The sequence below is a fragment of the Ictidomys tridecemlineatus genome, chromosome 9 (assembly GCF_052094955.1).
Source record: "Ictidomys tridecemlineatus isolate mIctTri1 chromosome 9, mIctTri1.hap1, whole genome shotgun sequence".
Lineage (NCBI taxonomy): Eukaryota > Metazoa > Chordata > Mammalia > Rodentia > Sciuridae > Ictidomys > Ictidomys tridecemlineatus.
In genome coordinates, this window is record NC_135485.1 from 146681297 (window position 1) to 146702036 (window position 20740).

Consider the following 20740-nt stretch of genomic DNA (forward strand, 5'->3'; position numbering starts at 1 on the left):
TACTTTCATTAAATACATTGTTCTTGAAAGAATGAATCAATATTAAAACATTTTTTTTTTTACAGGTATGATCACCGATCTTTTCATAGATAAGTTTAAGTTCAAAGGCACCAATGTGAAAACCAAAGTACCTCTCCTGTTGCAGATTCTGGACAGTTATGATCAAAATGCATTGATTGCTTTCTTTGATGCTGCATGAAAGATAAACAGGGCAAAGTCCCAAAGAAGTGGTCTTTTAAACAAAATGTTAAAGCCAAGTTACAAGCCAGCTTGTAATAACTAAATATATTTGAGATACATTGACTTTAAGCTTCTGTTTCTTTTGAAAAATGGAACTGTTTTAAAATAAAGTCTTATTTTTAAAACACAAGTAGAATGATTATGAGGGATATTAATGAATTTGGGGCAAGTAGATGTTTTAATTTTTAAATTGAGAAATTTGTATTTGGAAGCAGGTATGGTGGTGCACAACTCTAATCCCAGCTATTCGGGAGGCTGAGGCAGGAGGTTCAAAAGTTTGAGGCCAACCCCAGCAACCTGGCAAGACCTTTTTTTAAAAAAGGGTTGGGGATGTAGTTCAGTGGTAGAAAGCCCTTGGGCTCAAATCCTAGTACCACCAAATTAAAGAAATAAATAAAGTAGATTTGTAAACTACAGATTTCAGAATTTTTTTTTTATTTTTGTATCTTACCTGGTTTGATCTTCGCAATTCTTTTATTTATTTGCAAACCTCTCAATGAAGTTACATGGTGTTAAGCTGGTTCTGCACCTGGTTTGTGTCCTGATTCCTGTGTGTCATCAACCAGTGGAAATAACCTACCAGTGATTTTTTTTTTTCTGGGAGTTGGAATTGATTTGCCGCTGATTTCTTTGTTGCTTGGGGACATTTTGTGACCCTGCTGCAGTTGGTGAAGTGCTTCACTTGGCTCACTGCTGTCAGTGGAGACCAGGGAAGTAAGAGGGGCTCAGGATGGAGGGATCATAACTGGCTGCGCTCTCCCCAGTCCAGCTCTCCAAGTGTGCACCTGAAGAGTGACGATTTCTACAGTTTTCTTGCATTCAAATCCACTAACTTCATTATATATGAAGGAAAATAGCATTTTCAAGCTACATAGTTTGGTTCATTAGTTCTTATTCATTTGGTGGGGAATACTGTATTTAAAGGTTTTAAAATGGCATAAAGATACTGGGAAATAAGCTATTTTATATTTTCAAGAACGGTAGACTCATGAAATTTCCATAAAACAGTGATTCTTAATTATATGTCATATTATGTGCCAGTCTTGAATATTAAATGTAAAATTTGTTAAAGGCACTTGTAGTTGAGTTTTATTCTAATAAGGTCATACTGTCTTTATTGTGGGGGTGAGGGGATGGCATTGGGGATTTAATGAATCCAGGGCCTTTTACATGGTCTGTACAAATGAGCCACATCCCCAGTTCCTGTTTTTAGTGTATTCGAACAGCCTTAATTCCTAAATGAAATATATAATCACATCCGGGCCACCAAGATACCACTGTCTTGCTTTGTGTTGGCTGCCACAGCTTAGGGAAAAAGATAAAAATTAGTGATTATTTAAATTTCTTGTAACACATAACTGTCACTTATTATCAAAAGTAGTGCAATCTTAGATTGATTGCATTTTCATTCCGAAAAAAGCATGAGCCGGGGCTGAAGGCGTAGCCCAGGGGGCGTGTGCTAGGTGTGTTCAGACCCACGAGATTCAGCCTCTGAATCTGGGAGGCTCTGCCTTTCCAACCCTAACGTGCAGACGCCCTTCCGCCCAGTTAACAAGTGGCAGGCGGAGCCAGATTCGCGGAATCACCTGGCCTGGGGGACCCGAGTGCCGAGGCTGCAGACGGGCAGCACCCTGCGGTTGCCGGAGTTCAATTCCGTCAGTCCTTAGAAGCTTAGGGACGCGGGGGGCTGCGAGCCTAGGGAAGCTTGGCGCCAGTCCCCGCCCCAGGCCGGCGTGGCCCCACCCGGCGCCTGTCCTCCCTGCGCGGCCCCGCCCCCGCCTCTACCCCGTCGTCCTGCGCAGCCCCGCCCCTGCCTGCGTGTCCCAGTCCCGCGCCCGGAGGCCCCCGCGCTCGTTGCGCCCGTCGCTCTGGCTGACGTCACGGCCGGAGCGCTCATTGGTCCATTTCAATAGTCGCGGGATACTTGAACTGCAGGAACAGCCGCCGCACGGCGGGCTGCCGGCTGGCTGCATCTCGGGCGTCCGCGCCTCCGCGCCGCGCCGCGCCGCGCCGCGCTTGCTCCACCTTTGGCGATCCGCTGCGTCCTGCGCGGGTCCAAGCCGGTGAGCCGCGGCGACCAGGCTGGCTGGGCCGCGTCGGACGGCCAGGGCTGGAGCGTCCCCGGCGGGCGGGCAAGCGCACGCTGCTTGGCGCGCGGGCTGACCGCCTCGCGCCCGCGGGATCCGCGATGTTGGGCAGCTCCGCGCCGCGGCCTGCGGCCCGCGAGACGGGCCCGGCACTGCCGGCGCTGCAGCAGACGGGCTTCCAGGAGGACCAGGAGAACATCAACCCGGAGAAGGCGCCCGCCCCGCAGCCGCGGACCCAGGCCGCGCTGGCTGTGCTGAAGGCCGCGAACCCGCGGTGTCCCGCGCCGCAGAAGCCCAAGACGCGCCGGGTAAAGGTGCAGGGGTCTGCCGGAGGGCGGCTGGGCGGGACTTGGGAGCACCTCTCGGCTCTTTAGGGGGCTGGGGTCCAGAGTCCACTCGGCCCCAGGTTTTCTGGTGCGTGGGATGCCCCTGGAGTGGCATCTCCCATTATTCTTAGCATGCTCCCTAGTGGAAGCATCTTTCTGTAGATACTGGGGTCAGATCAAGCCCTACAGCGTGAATTGGCCTTCGCCCAGCTTCCAGCCTTCCTCTCCGCTTTCAAACCCCAGGCACTGCCAGGACCGGATCCCCCACCCCCACCCGTCTGCTCTAGAGGGTACCTCCGTTTCGGGAAGGGGTCTGAAAAACATTTTGCTTTTGGTAAATTCCGCCATTTTAGCCGGATTTGCTCTGTTGCTCCACCCTGGGGTGAAAGTGGTGAATAAGTACTTTTTTCCTCTTTTCCTAAACTTATGCTTTAGCCTGACACCCCATCCTTGAAGCCTTGGTTATTTTAACTCCACGTAGTTCTGATTAGTTACAAGGGGAAAAAGGTAAAACTCCATTGAATAAGCTCAAAGCCTGTTATTACTTTCCCTTTAGGTCGCACCTCTAAAGGATCTTCCAGTGAATGATGAGCATGTCACTGCTGTTCCTCCTTGGAAAGCAAACAGTAAACAGCCTGCATTCACCATTCATGTGGATGAAGCAGAGGAGGAGACTCAAAAGAGGCCATCTGAAAAAAGGACAGAGTGTGAGAATGTCCTGGCTTTTAGTACAGCTGCTACTTTACCTGGACCAAGAAAACCTCTGGTGCCTCTGGATTATCCAATGGATGGTAGTTTTGGTAAGTTTTAAGACACTCCTATCTATCTGTTATGATACACTGTATGGAAGTTGTATAACAGGCTTAGAGAAGATGTGATCTTCCTCTACTGTCACCCTGATACTTGACCTAGTGACCTACAACACCCAGATCCTCATGCCCTTTTGTGAACTCTACCAACTTAATTTGCATACTGATTAAATAGACCTTGAATTCTTATTTGAATCTGATCCCATTTGATTGTTTCAGAGAATGGATTCCAGATATATTTATAGCTTCACTTTTCAGATACCATTTCAGAGAGTGCTATTTGAAGACATAAATAGTTATAACTAACATTTTTTTCTGTAAAACCAATCTGAGTGATCATCTGCAAGTGACACTGTCCTGTACCAAGTTAGTTAACCCACAAAAATAGTAGCTGCTGTAGACAGCCCTGCTTATAGTTTTGTGCTGTTTCTGTTTATCACTTTCTGATAAAGTACCGATTCTAGGTGATGCCTAATTATGCTCTGAAAATGTCTGGCCATGGGGTCTGAATTCTCTTAGGGAAAACCTTAGATACTATTAAAAACTTGGACAGTAAGTGCTCTCCTAATAGAATCACATACCATCTGCTCCTATCTCTCATGGAAGATGAATGATACTGTAATACTCAATCTCCTATTAGTGGCTTATCAACATTTGTCTCATTAATTGGAACCAATTCTAAATCTATGTAAACAGATACTAAAACTAGAGTAAAACATTCCAGGTACTTTGCCATGAAAAGTCCTTTTTAGTTGAATGAAATAAATGCCTTGGTATTATTAGACTCCTTATAGGGGTAGTCATTTTTAGCTACTAAATCAAATGGAAGCAATTCATCTTGTCTTTTGAATTCTCTCAGAGTCACCACACACTATGGATATATCAATTGTGTTAGAAGATGAAAAGCCAGTGAGTGTTAATGAAGTGCCCGACTACCACGAGGATATTCACACATACCTTAGGGAAATGGAGGTAAGGGCTGAGCCCACTCTGCACACTAGGTTCACTAAAAGCAGCTGAGTGGAGTGCAGAGAATGGTGTTTGAGCTCTGGGGTCACTGTCTTTCCAGTGCTGCACTTCAGTTCACAGCACGCAGACCTCTGTTGATGGTGAATGGTCCAACTGCAGTCTTAACACTACTGACCTTTCCTGGACAGGTCAAGTGTAAGCCTAGAGTGGGCTACATGAAGAAGCAGCCAGACATCACTAACAGTATGCGGGCTATCCTTGTGGACTGGCTGGTTGAAGTGGGAGAAGAATATAAACTACAGAATGAGACCCTGCACTTGGCTGTGAACTACATCGACAGGTTCCTCTCGTCCATGTCAGTGCTGAGAGGGAAACTTCAGCTTGTGGGCACAGCTGCCATGCTGCTAGCCTCGTAAGTCCACTGTTCCTTCCTGTCGAGCCTCTCCTTTCCATGCGGGAAATGAATGTGAACTCAGCTGTGACGTTACATACCCAGGCCAGAGTCAGAGTACTTGAGGGGTGGCTGTGGTGTGGGAGCTGAGGGGACTGAAGGGTGAAACTGTTCTAATCTAGAACACTGGTCTTCCTAGAACTGGATTCCAGGGTACCTCCAATGAACATGAAATATCACATTTCACAATGATTAGATTACCAAGCTTGAAAGTGTGGCTCCTTCCATAACAAAGTGCTTTCTGGCATACAAGTAGTACTAAGGCATGAAGATGGGATTTAAAAATGGAAACATCAAATGTCTGTTTACCTAAGTTTCTAGCTACCTTGTGAGCTCTGGCATTGGTCCTATCCTGGGAAATCCCATGTCTCTCACTCAGTTCTGTGCTGCTCTGGGAGGAATATGTCACAAGTTCTCTTGGATTTGGATTTAGTAGTAGTTGAAGGTCTCTGCTAGAAACAATGGTCAAGTATCAGTGAAAGTACAGTTGGTAAAAAGTGGACTTGGGGTCATTCTGTGTGTTCTGCAAATGGGATTGCAGAGCTGGGAGGTTTGCTTCTCTTAAAAGGACTTACTATTTAAACTTTTTTCATTGTAGAAAGTTTGAAGAAATATACCCCCCAGAAGTAGCAGAGTTTGTGTACATCACTGATGACACCTATACCAAGAAGCAGGTGCTGAGAATGGAGCACCTAGTTTTGAAAGTCCTTGCTTTTGACCTAGCTGCACCAACAGTAAATCAGTTTCTTACCCAATACTTTCTACATCAGCAGCCTGCAAACTGTAAAGTTGAAAGTTTAGCAATGGTAAGTTACTTATTATTTTGTTGGAGATTCCTATATAATAATTAGAAGTGAGCATGAGTTTAATTCTACATACAAATGTAGAATTTGCTTTGCTCAAGAGATTTAGTATTCTGGGGACAGATTAATGTTGCAGTATGGAAAAAAGCCTACCATAGGTGAAAGTCAGTACATGGTTGGCGCTCCCTATCTCTAGGTTCTCCACTCATAAATTCAACCAATCATGGACTGAAAGTTGTCAGGGGAAAATCAAACTGCATCTACACTGAACAAGTACAGACTTTTTCTTTTCATTACTCTCTAAACAATAACCACGTAAAGTTTACGTGAAGAATTACAAGTGACCTAGAGATGGTTTAAAGTATACAGGAGGGTGTCTAAGCATATACAAGTGCTAGACCATCCACATATGTGGGACATGAGCATCCACTGGTTTGGTGTGTTCCAGTGAATGGGTGGGTGCTGGAAGAGGATCAGCATGGACACCGAGGGACAGCTGTGTGTTGGGAAAGCACTAGAAGTAGTGGTTTGAAGACAAAGTCTCGGGAAAATGGTAGCCAGGAGCACTGTCTTTAGTTCTTAGAGGAGAATGCGGGATGAAAGTGGAGCGAGACACCATGATAGTGGGTGTGTAAAGATGCGGCTATGTATTTTTTCCAGGGTTGTCACAGAGGCAGGATTAAAGACAAAAAAATTAGGTCAGAAGGAAAGGGTCTGGGGTTTGAATTCTAGAGTGTTTGTCATTACAGTTCTTGGGAGAGTTGAGTTTGATAGATGCTGACCCGTACCTGAAGTACCTGCCATCAGTGGTTGCTGGAGCAGCCTTTCACTTAGCTCTCTACACTGTCACAGGCCAGAGCTGGGTGAGTAGGACACTGCAGGCGGTCCCAGGCCCGGGGTGTCCAGGTGCTGTCACTTGGGAAACTGTTCCAGTACGCGTACTGTTGAAGACGTCTTTCCTACTGAACATGTTAGGGGAAAGGCTTAGGATTTCAGGCCCCATGGAGGCTGCAGTTCATGGTGCTGGTGGGGAAAGTAGTGAGAAAGGATCAAGGCGTGGGAATGGCCTGAGAAAGCAGATGTGGGGGTGGGTGGGTGGTGGTGAAGAGGCGGCTGACCACAGGCTCACTGTGTTCAGTGTCCCCTGTTAACGACGGCACTCTGGTTCCCTGCCCCTCCCGTAGCCTGAATCGCTGGTACAGAAGACCGGATACACCCTGGAAAGCCTCAAGCCCTGTCTCCTAGACCTCCACCAGACCTACCTCAGAGCCCCGCAGCATGCACAGCAGTCCATAAGGGAGAAGTACAAGCATTCAAAGTAAGAGCCGAGCACGTGTTTCCAGACTGTGGCATTTTATTTTATCAAAGGACACATGGGGTTTGCCACAGCTTCTTAACGGAGCTCTTCTCAGGCTTTGGCTATCAGGGTGGACCACATTCCTAGCATGAGCCAGGTCCTGGGTTCCATCCCCAGAACCGCCAAAACAAAACAGAAACCCTGATCTCTTGGAGCTTGGAGGAGGATGTAAATGATGCTTTGTCTTGCAGCAATTCTAAAACAACCTAACCAGACAGACAGGAAGAACATTTCTGAGGGCCCAACACACACAGCACAGGTCTCCCTTGCCAGTGAATATCTACTAACAAGACTTTTTAATTTACAGGTATCATGGAGTTTCTCTCCTCAACCCACCAGAGACACTAAACGTGTAACGTGGAAGACTGCCTGTTTTCTAAGATGTAACTCCCTCAGAGTACATGGTGTACAGTTTTTATCTTGGGTCGTCATTTCACAATCATTTATGAACATAGAAGTTATGGTCAAGGACAAATTATGGTATCTATTACTTTTTTTAATGGTTTTAATTTGTATATCTTTTGTACATGTATCTATCCTAGATATTTGGCTAATTTTAAGTGGTTTTGTTAAAGTATTAATGATGCCAGCTGTCAGGATAATAATAAATCAACTTGGAAATCTTTGACTTAGTTAATTGGAGGTTTAAATATGACTTGTTCCAGATTCTCTTAGAAAAGACAATTTGTCTGTAGTTTGTTGTAGAGTGGGGAGTGAGGAGCCTTCCTCTTAAAAGTCATTTTAGGAAAACACCCTGAAAAATCCTGGCATTCATTTCCTCAGCAACTGGACTAGTGCGCTGACGGTCACCACCTAAGCACGCCTGGACTAAACCGCCTGCTTGCACAGTGAGACCCTCAGACTCAGCTCTGTGTAAACACCCTGCAGCAGCCTCCGAAAGTGATTTTTTTTTTTTTTATTCCTCAACTTCTAGACTTTACCCAAGCCACAGAAGAGGTTGAAAATGGTTTGGGAAGCTTTTTGTGTGTATGAATAGTCAAAAAGTTCACTTTAGAGGTTCATTTTAAAGCTGACATTAAAAAAAAAAAATCAGGCTTTATATTGGAATTATGAATAAAAAAATACCCAGAGTAGTTTGTACTGAATAAATTATCCTTTTAATAACTATATATGCAAATATACAACTTATTGTTAGTTAACAATTCTCTTCTTTTTTCTTTTTCTTGCTGGCTTTTTACTTGGTGCTTTTTCTTGTTTTGCACTGACGATCTGTGTTCTGTGAATAAAGTAACAGTTCACTGATGACATGCTTGTTGAATTTTGGATCATTAAATTAGGGCTTCATTATTTTTCTAGTAGGATATGAAATGTGGCAGCTGTGAGAGTAAAAACTTTGAAAGGCATCTCATGTCTACAGAACTGGGCACTGACTTCTTATAACCAGAGTGAATGAACAGGAATGAAAAAGGGGAAGATAGCATGGAACCAGAGGGCAATAAAGTGGAAATCTGTACCTTATTTTCTTTGGATTCTTGTCTGGTTCTAAAATGATCATTTCTTCTTCTTCACTGTCTGAGAGCACTATAGGGGCATCTTGAAGAAAATACCATGGAAAGCAATATAAGTAATCTCCTGAAAATTTCCATGAATTTATGTCTGATTCCAAACTCCACTCCACACTGAGACCCCCAGCTGCTTTCTGGGGTTTACAGATCCATAAACTTTGTTCTTCCCAAAATCTTTCTCTCTGAAGTCTTTCCTTAGAGCTCAGAAAAACTCTCCTCTAACAATTCTCATTTCCTTAAGTTGTATTTGTAAAGGCTGAACACAGAGGAGTATTCAGAAGGAATCTATGCAGCATCTGATCTGCAAATGACCTGCAGTCAGGACTCTAAGCTAAGCTGTCGGTGCTGTTCTATGTAAGAAGGGACAAGGTCCACCTTAGCAGCTGCTGTTGTCTTCCATTATAAACAGAAGCAGAACTGTTGGGTCAAAAGGCACGTTCCAAGATTTATTTATTTTTTAACCAAATCCATCCAGAAATACTTTTCCAATTCCTCTAAGAAGTAGAAATGATAAAACATTTCCCATTGACCCTTGTAGAAACCGCTATTTAATACTGCCTAATCAGTAGCCAAAATATATTACTTTTTTAAAATTTATTTCTTTCATTATTACAAGGACTGAACATTAAAAATGTTAATGGGCCATTTTCTTTTGCTTTTTCTTATACACAGCATTAATAGTGAACACATATTACAAGTCAACCCATTGGTTGATTGCCTATTAATTCTTCATAGTCTTAGTTTGTACCTGTTCTGTTCACATCCTTTGGGAATACTATCTCCATCCTCCCAGTTTCATTATTTAATTGAAAATATTAGTCTTCAAACCAGAAATAAAATGTCCAACTATAAACTTTATGAAGTATAAGTGCAAGGACACCAGCACTGGAAGGAGGTAAGGAAAGGCAGCCAGAATTCATCAATGAGAATGGCTAGGCGGCTGGGTACACGAAGCGGTGCAGGATTTGTGCAGCATTTAAAAAGGAGCAGCTACATACGTGACTGCGTGACCAAAACGAGAAATTATACCCCATCTGATTCAAATGTATGCTATGTCAAGATCATTGTACTGTCATGTGTGACTAATTAAAACGATTTTTTTAAAAAAGGGAGCTACATAGGTTGATGTGGAAAACCTTGTGAACACGAGTCCTGGAGCAAACAGCTCACTCCATTGGTAAATAGCTACCTGGATAACACCAAACAGAAACAGCCCCTGGGAAAGCTGCCTAAGCAGAATTTTGTATTCATAAAAGCAAAAGGATATAGGCAAAAATAAACGTCTTCATTTCCTCAGCTTTTAGAAGGTACACATACGATGGACAGTATTTCAGGCATTTCTAGAAATTTTGTGTCCTTTAATTCTCCACTAATATGGCAGCCACTAGCCACATATGGCTATTTAATTTTATGTTAGCTATAATTAAATTTAAATTCAGTCCCTCAGACAAACCCATTTCAAATGTTTAGTAGTAAGCCACAGGGGCTGGTGGCTTCTATACAGATGCAGAGTTACTGCTTCTTGTAGAAAGTTTGTACTACATGATGTAATATAAGTTTGAGTCTAAAAACTACAAAACTCATTCCCTTTAAACTGGCCCAGATACGTGTACAAAAAAATTTTTAATTAAAAATATTGCCATAACTTTATATGCTAAAAAGTCTACCGCTACACAAAAATAAACATTCTTTAAAAATAAAAAAAGAATTGATGTTAATGTTGCAATTAGTCCCATTTGGTTGAAATTTAAATCAAAATATTTAGCCCCTCCAAGAAAGGGTCCCATACTCCATGTGATAGCTGCTCTATATTCTCCACAGATCTCTACAGACTATCTGCTACATAGCTACACACAGGTCAGGCACACACTTCTGGAGACAGGTATCTACAATACTCCTGAGCAGGATCACCTAAAAGCCAAGCAGCATCACTTACCTTGGCTTCCAACATTGGAAACCTCTGCTGTGTCCATCTTCACGTCATCAGGAAGGACAGCCTCGTCACTGCCACCTTCGTCCTCACCTTCCTTCTCAGAGTCTTCAAGTACACCCCAGGTGTTCTCTACTCCCTCTCCGATCTGGGCAGTTCCAGGTGTCCACAACACAGGTTCAGCAATGCTTCACAAGTTAAGAAAACTGAAGAGCAAAAGTACTGCTACTTGAACTGATGGAAAAAGTCATATCTTGTAAGATTTATTCAATGATTCCTCAAATTTTCATGGAAAAGAATACAGCTGTAGTATGGAGAGCTGAACAATGAAAAGTATATAACTCAGGATTTTATGGACACCAGAAATAAAGAGTTATTTTTTTATATTATTATATAAAGACAGAGAAATAAAAGACAGTTGAAATTTAGTAAACAAATACTTTTAAGAATAAAGTGTAATAGTGTATAAGGTAACCTGACCATGCCATTGATACCAAATAACAAATTTTCAAAGGAAAATGAAAATACTATAAAAATATTTTTGGGCAGTGTTAGGGATGTAACCCAGGGCCTTGCACATGCTAAGCAAGTGCTCTACCACTGAAACACACCTCCAGTCCCTAAAATGGGTCTCACAATTGAGAATTTTCTGGTTTCTGCAGAGTAACCAAAGAGAAGCTACATGTTAAACTGTCGACTTCATATGACTCCTATTACTAAGTTTTTTCTCTAACAGTATTTCAGAAAGGAAATGTCAGTATGCACACACAACATCAGTAAAGCCAACAGCACTATTCCTCTTGTTATGCACAAACCACACAGCAAAGATACACTTCTGGAGGAGGCTCAGCTTCAGCCATGATCTCTTCTGCTTTCTCCTCTACATCTGAGGTATCGACGGGGGCCTTTTCCATTTTAAATGCTGTGATTCTTTGATTTGCTATAGACTCTGCAAAGCCAAACTTTCCACCTTCTTTCCTGTATGTGGGTTTTTGTTGTGGGTGGGTGGACGGAGAATGATAAAGACAGATGAAAGAGAAAAACAGAGAAGAAAAAGTATTTTATCTTTCAGTGGTGAGAAACATTGGAATAGTCTATTTGACTAACATGCCTGTCAAGGAAATAACAACAAATTCCCATAATTATCATTTATGGAATCATGTACCAGGCATGTGATAGGTGCTTACAGTACACTCTCTGATCCTCAATCAGCCTACCAAGAAGGCATTAGCCTCACATATGGTACAAAAGAGACTGAAGTCCTAGATTACATATCTTGGTAAGATAACACAGTAAGAAGTAGAGATAGGAATCAACTTATTTGTGTTCTTTCCATTAACTGAGTTACCAGATTGTTTTTCCCCTAAGAAAATGTGAATTTTTAAAAAAAATCTTACGGATTTTCAATAAAAGTAATGTTTAAAAACAGGAATAAAATATAATAGAATTTAATCAACTTCCAAAAACACAAGTAGTATATTCAATTAAGGTTAACAAATAAGGAAAGATCAAGTGTGATAATTATATTGTTGACCTTGAACAAGAAAGGCCCAGAAATATGTATTAAAAAGACCATTTAGTTCTGAAAAAGTGAAAACTTACCTAACTTTCTGGTCATTCTCCAGAGCTTTCTGTATTAGCTCTGTAATTTCTGCTACTTTCACACCAGCTATTTTACTGCATCTCAAAACCTATTTGTAAAAGTGAATTCTGTTAAAGACAACAAACCATATGGCTTTAAAACTACAATCATGAAATTAGCCTATTTTTATAATTTAAGCTTTTCCAAATATGAAAGTGATGTATTGTTAACACAAGTCAAGGCAAGATGAAGAGCTGTTAACATCTGAAGAACTACTGCATCAACAGGACAGACTTTCTTACATGACAGTCTGACACTACAGGAAAGGCGTGCTCAGGTGTGCACCTTCCCATAAGTGATCCACAGAAACAGGAGCCTGACTATAGCGCTAGTAAGAATGTCAGCCATGAGGACAACAGAAACCAGTGTCTACTGAGCACCTAGTGTATGCTGGACATTGCTACATACCTACATGTATTTACCCTCTCATCCTATTTTACACACACACACAAAACAGGCCCAAAGACCCAGCATCATTTGCCCAGAGTTAGTGCGTGGCGGAGCTGGATGGGAAGCCCAGCAGCGCCCCTGTTCTCCTCTACTTATTCTGCAGGTCCCACAGCGGCAGTCTGCTTTCTATGAGTCTCCATGTGAGTCTCACATGTGGCTGGGTTTCAGAATCACTCTAGTGGTGGCCAAATTCTACAAGTAAGACTACCGTCCTACCTCATTTCTACCTTTTGCCATTAAAAAAAAAAAAAAAAAAAAGACATGCATCTTTCTTCACTGAAAGAAAAAAAGTGTTCCTCTAGTTGGAAGGGTCAGGCTCAGGATGGTTACATGTGGAAACAGGCAGAGACAGGAACACCTCAGTGTCCACTGTCAACAGAATGTAACAACTGTACTGAAACCTGATTACCGCACATCCTAGGATCAATCGATAAAGTACTCTCACTGGATTTTGGTTAAAAGACAAGAAAAAGCTTCTAAAAAGAAGAGACCTATTCTTAAAGGCACATTAGTCAAAGCACTAACTTGATCTTTCAGTAGCATTATCCCACCACTGGACTGGATGGTACAAATCTCTCGATGCTTATTCATGGCAATCACCAGCAAGCCATCCATTACCCGTTCTTCTCGCTCATTAGGATCCACCAAGAGATACATTCTGAAATGAATATTAAATGATCCTGAACAAATCCTGAGGCTAAATACTTGTCATTTTTAGGGTATGGAATTTTTTTTAAAGACAGCATCAATGAAGTCAACAGTAAAGTTGCCTAAGCCTGTGGGTATGAGTCAATTTAATGAAACAGGAGTCAAGAATATATTTTTGTAAACAAAAATGCTTAAGTGGCTATTTCTTGCTATTGCAGTGAAATCACATCTTAAACATCATATAATCCAAACCTAACGCTATCTCTTATTAAATGACTTCTGGCTCATTAATAAAAAGCTGAATACCATTAAATTAGTTAACGTTGCCCCAACATCCTGTTCTAGATTCTGCTAATGGTACATGAAAAGCAGTAGCATTTTGCACCATCCAATACAGCAGTTAGTAGTCATATGGGATTAATAAGCCCTTGCAATGTGACTGGTCCAAACTGGGTAGGTAAAACACTAGATTTCAAAGATTCAATGGAAATTTAAAAATGTAAAATTTTCATGAGTAGTTATAAATATATTGAGTATAATAAAATGAAAATATTTTACATATTTTAGGTTAAGTAAAGTATATAAAAATTCTCTTTCTACCTCTTTAATGTGATCTTGAGAAAATTTTAAATTACTTATATAGCAGGCATTTTATTTCTATTAGACATTACTGGTCCATTTCCCTATAATAAAATTCCACATAACAATGGCTAAAGTTGAGACCTTCTAATTCTTATGCACAACACTGTCAATACATATTTTTATAGCTTTCCCTTTTTTCTGAAGAATTAAGACTCAAGCTTTCACATGAACCTAAGAGACACCACATTTTCTGTTAGAGGAGTTAGCAACAAATTGAATAGACTGCTGGAAAGCCAAAGGAAACTAGATTTTCTCTTTGTCGTCAATCATTCTCCCTTGTGATCTGCTCCCAGAACTAACAAAGCTCCAAAATCTACAGTAATTCTTAACTTCAAGAAAGGCAAAGTTCTACTGTGCCAGGGTAAATTCATCAAATTCTAAGTATACTACAAAAAGAAAAATATCGGGAAGCGTAATTATGGAATTGTTTTGTTATTTCTATGAGAAAGCTCTTCGCCAACTAGTGCCCTCAGGAGGAAATATGAAGTGCTACAATATTAACAAGGGTCACTCATCTGCCCACACACTTGGCAGGGCTACAAAGTCCCTGTGTGCTTATGATTTCTGCCCATGTCAGGGCAGGACTTACCCTTGCTGGAAGAAGGCAAAACTGACACAAATGGGCATGTGGTGGATGCTCAATGGTACAGGATCACGCTCTTCAGGTGCATACTGTTTCAGAAGAAGAGGTTCAATAATCATACTTAAGTTCGCAACATTCAAAATACCACCATGGGAATCAAGTAGTAAAAAATAAAATTCCTTCTAAATTTTGGTGAGTACCTAAATCACTTCTTTTATAATCATTTGTTTGACTTTGCCACTCAGATTCCTTAAAATTATAAAAAATTATATGCATTTTTCAAAACCCTAATTGAGGTATAACTTACATCCCATAAAATCTACTTCTTGTAAGTATGATCCATTTTTCCATTTTTAGCAAGGGTATAAGTATGCCACCACTGCCTTCCCACTGTGTATTTCCATTACCCCACAAAATCCTTAAGATCCTTTACTAGTCAATTCTGTCACCTCCACTCAAGCAACCACTGGCTGATCTGCTCTCTGACCAACTCCCCTCTGCTCCGTATTCTATACAGACAAATCCAGTGATCTGCAGTCTCCACCTCTGGCTTCTTTCAACTTGGCATGTTTCACCCACCCTGCAGCAGTTAACAGCAGTGGACCCCAGGTGGATGAAACACACCAAGTTCTCCCTTGTATCAGTGTACACTGTGTTTGTCCATTTACCAGCTAGTGAACCTAGGGCCACTTCTTGTTCATGGCTATTAAATGAATGCTATGAACATTTGCATATATCTCTCAGGCACACACGCTCTTTTCCTCCTAGAGATTCCTAGGCATACAATTGCTACAAAAAATTTTCCCTAGTTCTAAGCCATTCAACTTATTTTAATATTATAAGGTCAAATGTGCTAAAAGATGTACACATTAGAGGAATATTTTATTCTTCTATTGTTATTTTTCTGAATACAGAATGTTGTTTACATTTAACATTTAAAGAAACTGCCAAACTTTTCCAACACAGCCGTATCATTTTACATGCCCAACAGTAACAACACATAATCTTACAAGTGATTTCTTTTTCAAGTGATTTCTTTTTTTACTTTCTATAACCACCCACCTTCTCTAAAGGAACATTTTCTCTACTGTTAATAAACTCTACCTCTAAGTCTATAAAGAGAATGCTCCAATCTAGTTTTAGATTGTTTGGAAAAATTGGGCACCTGATATTTCCTTTTGGAACTTCCAGGCTCAAACTATGGCTACAGTGAATTTTCATTATTGTAGTAGGTAATTTATATAAATCAAACTGAGCTGAGTGCAGTGGCACAAACCTGTAATCACAGTGGATCAGAAGCTGAGACAGGAGGATCTCAGAGTTCAAAGCCACCAGCCTCAGCAACAGCAAGGCACTAAGCAATTCAGTGAGTCCCTGTCTCTAAATAAAATGCAAAACAGGGCTAGGGATGTGGCTCAGTGGTCAAGTGCCCCTGAGTTTGATTCCCAATACCCAAAATGAAACAAAAACATACATAGCCCAAAAGTCAGGCACAAAGATCAGTGGTTTTCAAAATGTGGTCCCCAGACCAGCAACATCAGTATCAGAAGTGCAAAGTCTCACCTCAGTCCTACTCTGGAAGTGGAGCCTAGTAGCGTGTTTAACAAGCCTCTCCAGGTGTTCTGGATGGACTTCTGCCATCTACTTTGCTTAATGAACAGAAGTCCTAGAGAGAGGTTAATCTGTAGGCCCTCAGTCCTGTTCAGTTTCTGCATGCCTCTCACAGGATAAGCATTTCAGTGCTGAGAACCATGGATTTTCCACATGCGACTCCCTAAACATAGGTAACCATTTCATCTAATGTTCAATCCAAAGAAGTAGTTATTGCATTCTCTTCTGGAAAACCAAGCTCAAGGTTACATTCATATTGACAGACATCTAGATAAGAAAAATTCTGACCATATATACTTTTTCCTTATATATATTCCACAACCTATGGAACTGCCATCTACAACATGACTTTACTTAAAGTAAGTTGTCTGCACATGGAGAATACCTGTTCATCCATAGGGAGGGAGGGTCTGGCTCAAATCACAGCGGCTTACCAGGGTAACTTCATCTCCTTGGACAGAGACATCAGGCCTTCGGAAGTGACACAAGGCCACAATTGCAGCAATGCTGGCAGCATCGATGATGTTTCCATCATGATTTAATAAATGTAGGTCCACACGTATCTGCCAAACCTAAAGCAAGTTTAAAATAAAAATAAACCTAACTAAACGAAACCAGTGGTTATTTAACAGTAACACTGTTCAATTTTCTTCCTTCCAATTAATTCTTCTATTTTATCAATAAAAATGCAGAAAAATTTAAACCCTCCTCCCCAAAAAGCAGATCTGAAATACTAATAGTTTACCTTTCTATATGAATCATTAGACAAAAGTAAACTGCATATTCTAAGTAAAAGTAATCATCCCAGCATTTATACCTGAGATTTTCCTAAGTCCAAAACTATGGTTTTATTTTAGCTGCTAACTTACAAATCTCAAAATGTTAGGTTTTAAATGATAATATGATTACCTTAAAAGAAATGCAAATTAAAGTGTCACTTCAGCCACAAGTGATATGACTTCTTTGGAATAAAAAACCTAACAAGACACCCTCATCAAAATAAAGTTCTCATACTCTCACACAATACAAGTTTTTTACTAAAATTTCCAGTATAAGCCCTGTTTACGACTCACTAGGTGGCCCATGTAAATCAATGAACCTATCCACATGAAGGAGCAATATGTTCTTTATTCATAAAAAAGGAAAACACTACCTCCTCCTATCAAGTCACCCAAAGTAAATGACAGCTTATAAGAAAGAGCCACAGGTTCTGTGAATAATACATTTTTATACAAATCCAAGTTGCTATTTTAACCCTTTTAAGATATTTTCTTATGCCTTAAGAAAGAGATGGCCAAAAATTCTAAGGGCAGCACCTGGGAAAACTTGAAGTGATATGAACCAATATAAATCTAAATTAATACCTTCATGGTAGTGCATGCCTGTAATCTCAGTGACTAGGGAGGCTGAAGCAGGAGGATCTCAAATCAAGGCCAGCCTGGGCAACTCAGTGAGACCCTCAACAACTTAGAGAGATGCTGTCTCCAAATAAAAAGCAAAAAGGGCTGAGGATGTAGCACCCTGGGTTTAATCTCCAATACAAAAACAAATTTTAAAAAAACCACCTAAATTAACCAAAGCTCTAAGAATGAAAGCATAGATCTAGAAACCAATGAATCAACAACAACTATACTAAGATTAAGAATTCATTCCTCACCTTTTCACCAGCAACAACACAAAGAGATTCAGTGTCTATACACTTTGAATTTCTTAGACATCTTTCCAAAAGTCGGTTCAACTTCACCAAGAGATCTGACTGCCTATGAAAACAGGAATGGGCTAATGTCATGAAATGTAACACCAGGCATTAAAACAACAGGTTACAGCTGTCAGGTTCTTCTATGACCAAAGCAACTCCAGATAAAGATGTAAATACCTGCCAGGTTCGAATGCTGGAGCAGCCATCTGAGAGAGTTCAAGGTTAAAAAAAAGAATACCTTCTGTTGCCCGATTGAGTTTTGGAGAAACAAGTTCACAGGAAACCTGTCCAAGAACTCTGCAGAGATATAGGTACAAAGATGTTAACTAAATATATTTCCTTTCTTATCAAAAAAGTAAGAAATGAAACAATTGAAATTTTACTCTCAATATGTCAAATGGACATGAGATAAGGATGACATATAAAACATACTAACAGAATACATGCAGAGATAAAAAACATTAATGTGCCTAACAAGATACCAGAAAAGTAACTGATCACAGTATTTACTATTCCACAGATGCAGAGGAAAATGAAGGACTTTTAATACTGTTTTCTAAAAGAAATACTGGTACAAGACGGCAAGAAAACTTGAGCTTTCCCAGGGTACTAGGACCTAATGTCCTCACAACTTTCGAATTCTTATTTCACTCAGGAAAAAAGGAAAGCGGGCCTGTGGCCCACAAGTGCTCAGGACCTCCACACCGCGAACAAGGGGCGCACAGGGGCGGGGCACGGGGCGCACAGGGCGGGGCACAGCGCGCAGAGGGGCGGGGCACGGGGCGGGGCCAGGTGCACAGGGGCGGGGCGCAGAGGGGCGGGGCGCACAGGCCAGGTGCACAGGGGCGGGGCGCACAGGGGCGGGGCACGGGGCGCACAGGGGCGGGGCACGGGGCGGGGCACACAGGCCAGGTGCAGAGGGGCGGGGCGCACAGAGGCCGGGTGCCCGGCGCAGGCGACGGTCCACAGGACGCGTACCGGTCAGAGCTTCGTGGTACTCACGCAGCCAACACCCGCTCCCGATGGCAGCCCACGTGTGGCCCCAGAACCCGAGCCCTGCGCTCCGGAACACCCTCACTTTGGGCAGCTACACAAAGTGGTGTGCAGACTTCAGGGCTGCTTCGAAAACCCCCGGCCGAGCGAGGTCGCCCCCGCTCGGCGCCGCATGCGTCCCGCGGTTACCTCGTCTTCCCGAGCTCCACAACGCAGCACCCGTAGTCCGTCCCGAAGGAGACCCGGATGCTCCTGTAGTCGTAGGTCTGCCTGCCGTCCAGCCGCTGCAAGCACAACGTGCGGTCACGCGCCCGCGCGCTCGGGGCAGCGGCTTCCGGCCCGCCCGACCCGCGGGCCGCCTACCTTCTTTTCCTCGATGGCGCGGAGGAGGAATCGGCGCTCGCAGTTTGAGAGCGGTGTCTCCTTCATGGTGTCAGGCCGCGGGTCCCACGCGTACGGGAGTCCGAGGAGAAACGGGCCGCGCTTCCACGTGCGGCGCGCAAGACGGGCGTCACGCCGCGCGTCGGCGGCCTAACGTCACCGCCATGCGACGGCCGCCAGTGCGCAGACTCTGAGCGAGGTGGGTGGGGAGCGCGTCGGCGATCTGGTCGGGAGTGTTCTGAAGTAGCGCGGGAGGGGAGGACTGCGGACTTCGCCCCAGTCAGCCCCGGCCTCGGCGGATCGCGCGGGCGGGGTTCGGTAAGACTGGGGGCCGCTGGGGAGCCGCGGGGCTCGGAGGTGGGGGCCAGGGTCCGGCGCGGGCGGAGCTGTTCCCTCCTGCGACTCAAACCACCTGTCGGCGGCGGTTCTCTTTCAGCGCCCGGCTCCCGGAGAGGCACTCGCCAGTGGTCATCGCGACGACCCCCTCCGCGGCCCGGGCCGACTGCCTGGCCCAGCGCTTCCCGCTGCTCGCCTGCGAAGTGGGAGCGGTGGTGCGTGTGTCGTGGGAGAGGCCCCAGGGCTGGGCCGGGGGCGGGGAGCTTCGGTGACCGCCGGTGCCTGGCGCTTTGGACGGTGGAGGCAGGGCCGCCCTGCGCGGGCTCGGGGCGGTTTCTTCTGTCTCCTCACCCTTTTTTTTTTTTTTCCGTACAAGTGATACGTTTTAGTCGTTATTTGCGCCCCTTGCAATCCGTGTACTCAGTGTCTAAAGAGGGCTACTGTATGCCAAGAAAGAACAAGTGCTGGGAAAACCGGTAGCAGGGTCCTTTCTTTCCAAGAATTTAGATCCTCGTTTTGAAGAGACAGTAAAAACCTAAACAAACAAAATCAAGCGATTTCTCACACCGACCGGTATTTTCCAACAACAGGGGCCCTGTTTTAGTATTTTAATAGGAGTAGTTGCAGGAAAAGATAAGAAACTAAGTGTTTAAGCAGGAGGAATACTGTGCAGAGAGGTGGAGGGGACTCAGTGGATTCAGTCTGAGGACGGGTCTTGTCAGGAAGAAAGAAAGGATGAAAGTTATGTCTACCTGCTCAGTTGATTCGTTTTCAAGATAGGAGGTTATGTGAATTAATGTGTGTAGTAGTTTCACACCAGAACTCCTGATTAAGTTCACTTAAATCCTGATTTTTTTTCAGTGGTCATTTCATAATTCTTCTTTCAGAGATGAAAAGGGACTTTATCAAAATAGTCTTATTCTTTCCCACATTGGAAATTTGGAGTTGGAAAGAAAGTGAGTTTTTTCTAAATTATTAAAAATTAATGTCAATAAATGTTTCAGAAAAGTGCTGTGTTGATTTGATTTCTACAAATAAAATCATATTAAAATTGTTATTGTGGGTCGATTCTTTGTTATGCAGATACTACATACCCACACTTACACTAGGGTTATGTGATAGGCAAAATAATGGTTCTTCCTAAAGACACCCATATCTTGGTCCCTGGGAACTGAAGTATGTTAAAGTTACTTAAGGGTCTTGAGGGGATTATCCTGGATTATTTGAGTGAGTTCATTGTGATTACCAGGGTCCTTG

The 20740-nt window shown here is 42.8% G+C and overlaps 3 protein-coding genes and 1 long non-coding RNA gene across 9 annotated transcripts in view; 3 read left to right on the forward strand and 1 right to left on the reverse strand.

Moving 5' to 3' along the window:
* Window positions 1–1315, forward strand: part of Bbs7 (Bardet-Biedl syndrome 7) — a 38056-nt gene extending 36741 nt beyond the window's left edge. For all 4 annotated transcript variants that reach the window (XM_078022163.1, XM_078022160.1, XM_078022164.1 and 1 more), the window contains one exon: window positions 66–1315. In XM_078022163.1, coding sequence (XP_077878289.1) covers window positions 66–199 — 134 coding nt within the window. In that variant the 3' untranslated portion in view covers window positions 200–1315. The remainder of the gene's footprint in view (window positions 1–65) is intronic.
* Window positions 1316–2176: 861 nt separating this feature from the next.
* On the forward strand, window positions 2177–8521 carry Ccna2 (cyclin A2). Of its 2 annotated transcripts, none has more exons than XM_078022165.1 (8): window positions 2177–2641; window positions 3210–3453; window positions 4322–4434; window positions 4620–4843; window positions 5481–5688; window positions 6435–6548; window positions 6870–7003; window positions 7350–8521. In XM_078022165.1, exons 1-8 carry the CDS (start codon window positions 2429–2431, stop codon window positions 7396–7398), a joined length of 1299 nt encoding a protein of 432 aa, XP_077878291.1. In that variant the 5' UTR covers window positions 2177–2428; the 3' UTR covers window positions 7399–8521. The 2 variants fall into 2 exon arrangements, with proteins under 2 accessions (XP_077878291.1, XP_013218889.2); XM_013363435.4 differs by having other exon boundaries at window positions 2177–2635.
* On the reverse strand, window positions 8138–19264 carry Exosc9 (exosome component 9). Of its 2 annotated transcripts, XM_005336509.4 has the most exons (12): window positions 19130–19264; window positions 18956–19050; window positions 17951–18070; window positions 17732–17834; window positions 16509–16646; window positions 14470–14552; window positions 13116–13248; window positions 12101–12189; window positions 11330–11476; window positions 10505–10686; window positions 8518–8596; window positions 8138–8279 (listed from the first exon to the last, which is right to left on the reverse strand). In XM_005336509.4, exons 1-12 carry the CDS (start codon window positions 19193–19195, stop codon window positions 8195–8197), a joined length of 1320 nt encoding a protein of 439 aa, XP_005336566.1. In that variant the 5' UTR covers window positions 19196–19264; the 3' UTR covers window positions 8138–8194. The 2 variants fall into 2 exon arrangements, with proteins under 2 accessions (XP_005336566.1, XP_021589716.1); XM_021734041.3 differs by lacking the exons at window positions 18956–19050; window positions 19130–19264 and adding an exon at window positions 18752–18889.
* A 15-nt stretch (window positions 19265–19279) lies between these two features.
* LOC110599240 (uncharacterized) lies at window positions 19280–20540 on the forward strand. Its single transcript, XR_013426189.1, has 2 exons — window positions 19280–19465; window positions 19584–20540. It is a non-coding gene; the product is annotated as an uncharacterized LOC110599240 (long non-coding RNA).
* Window positions 20541–20740: the final 200 nt, after the last annotated feature.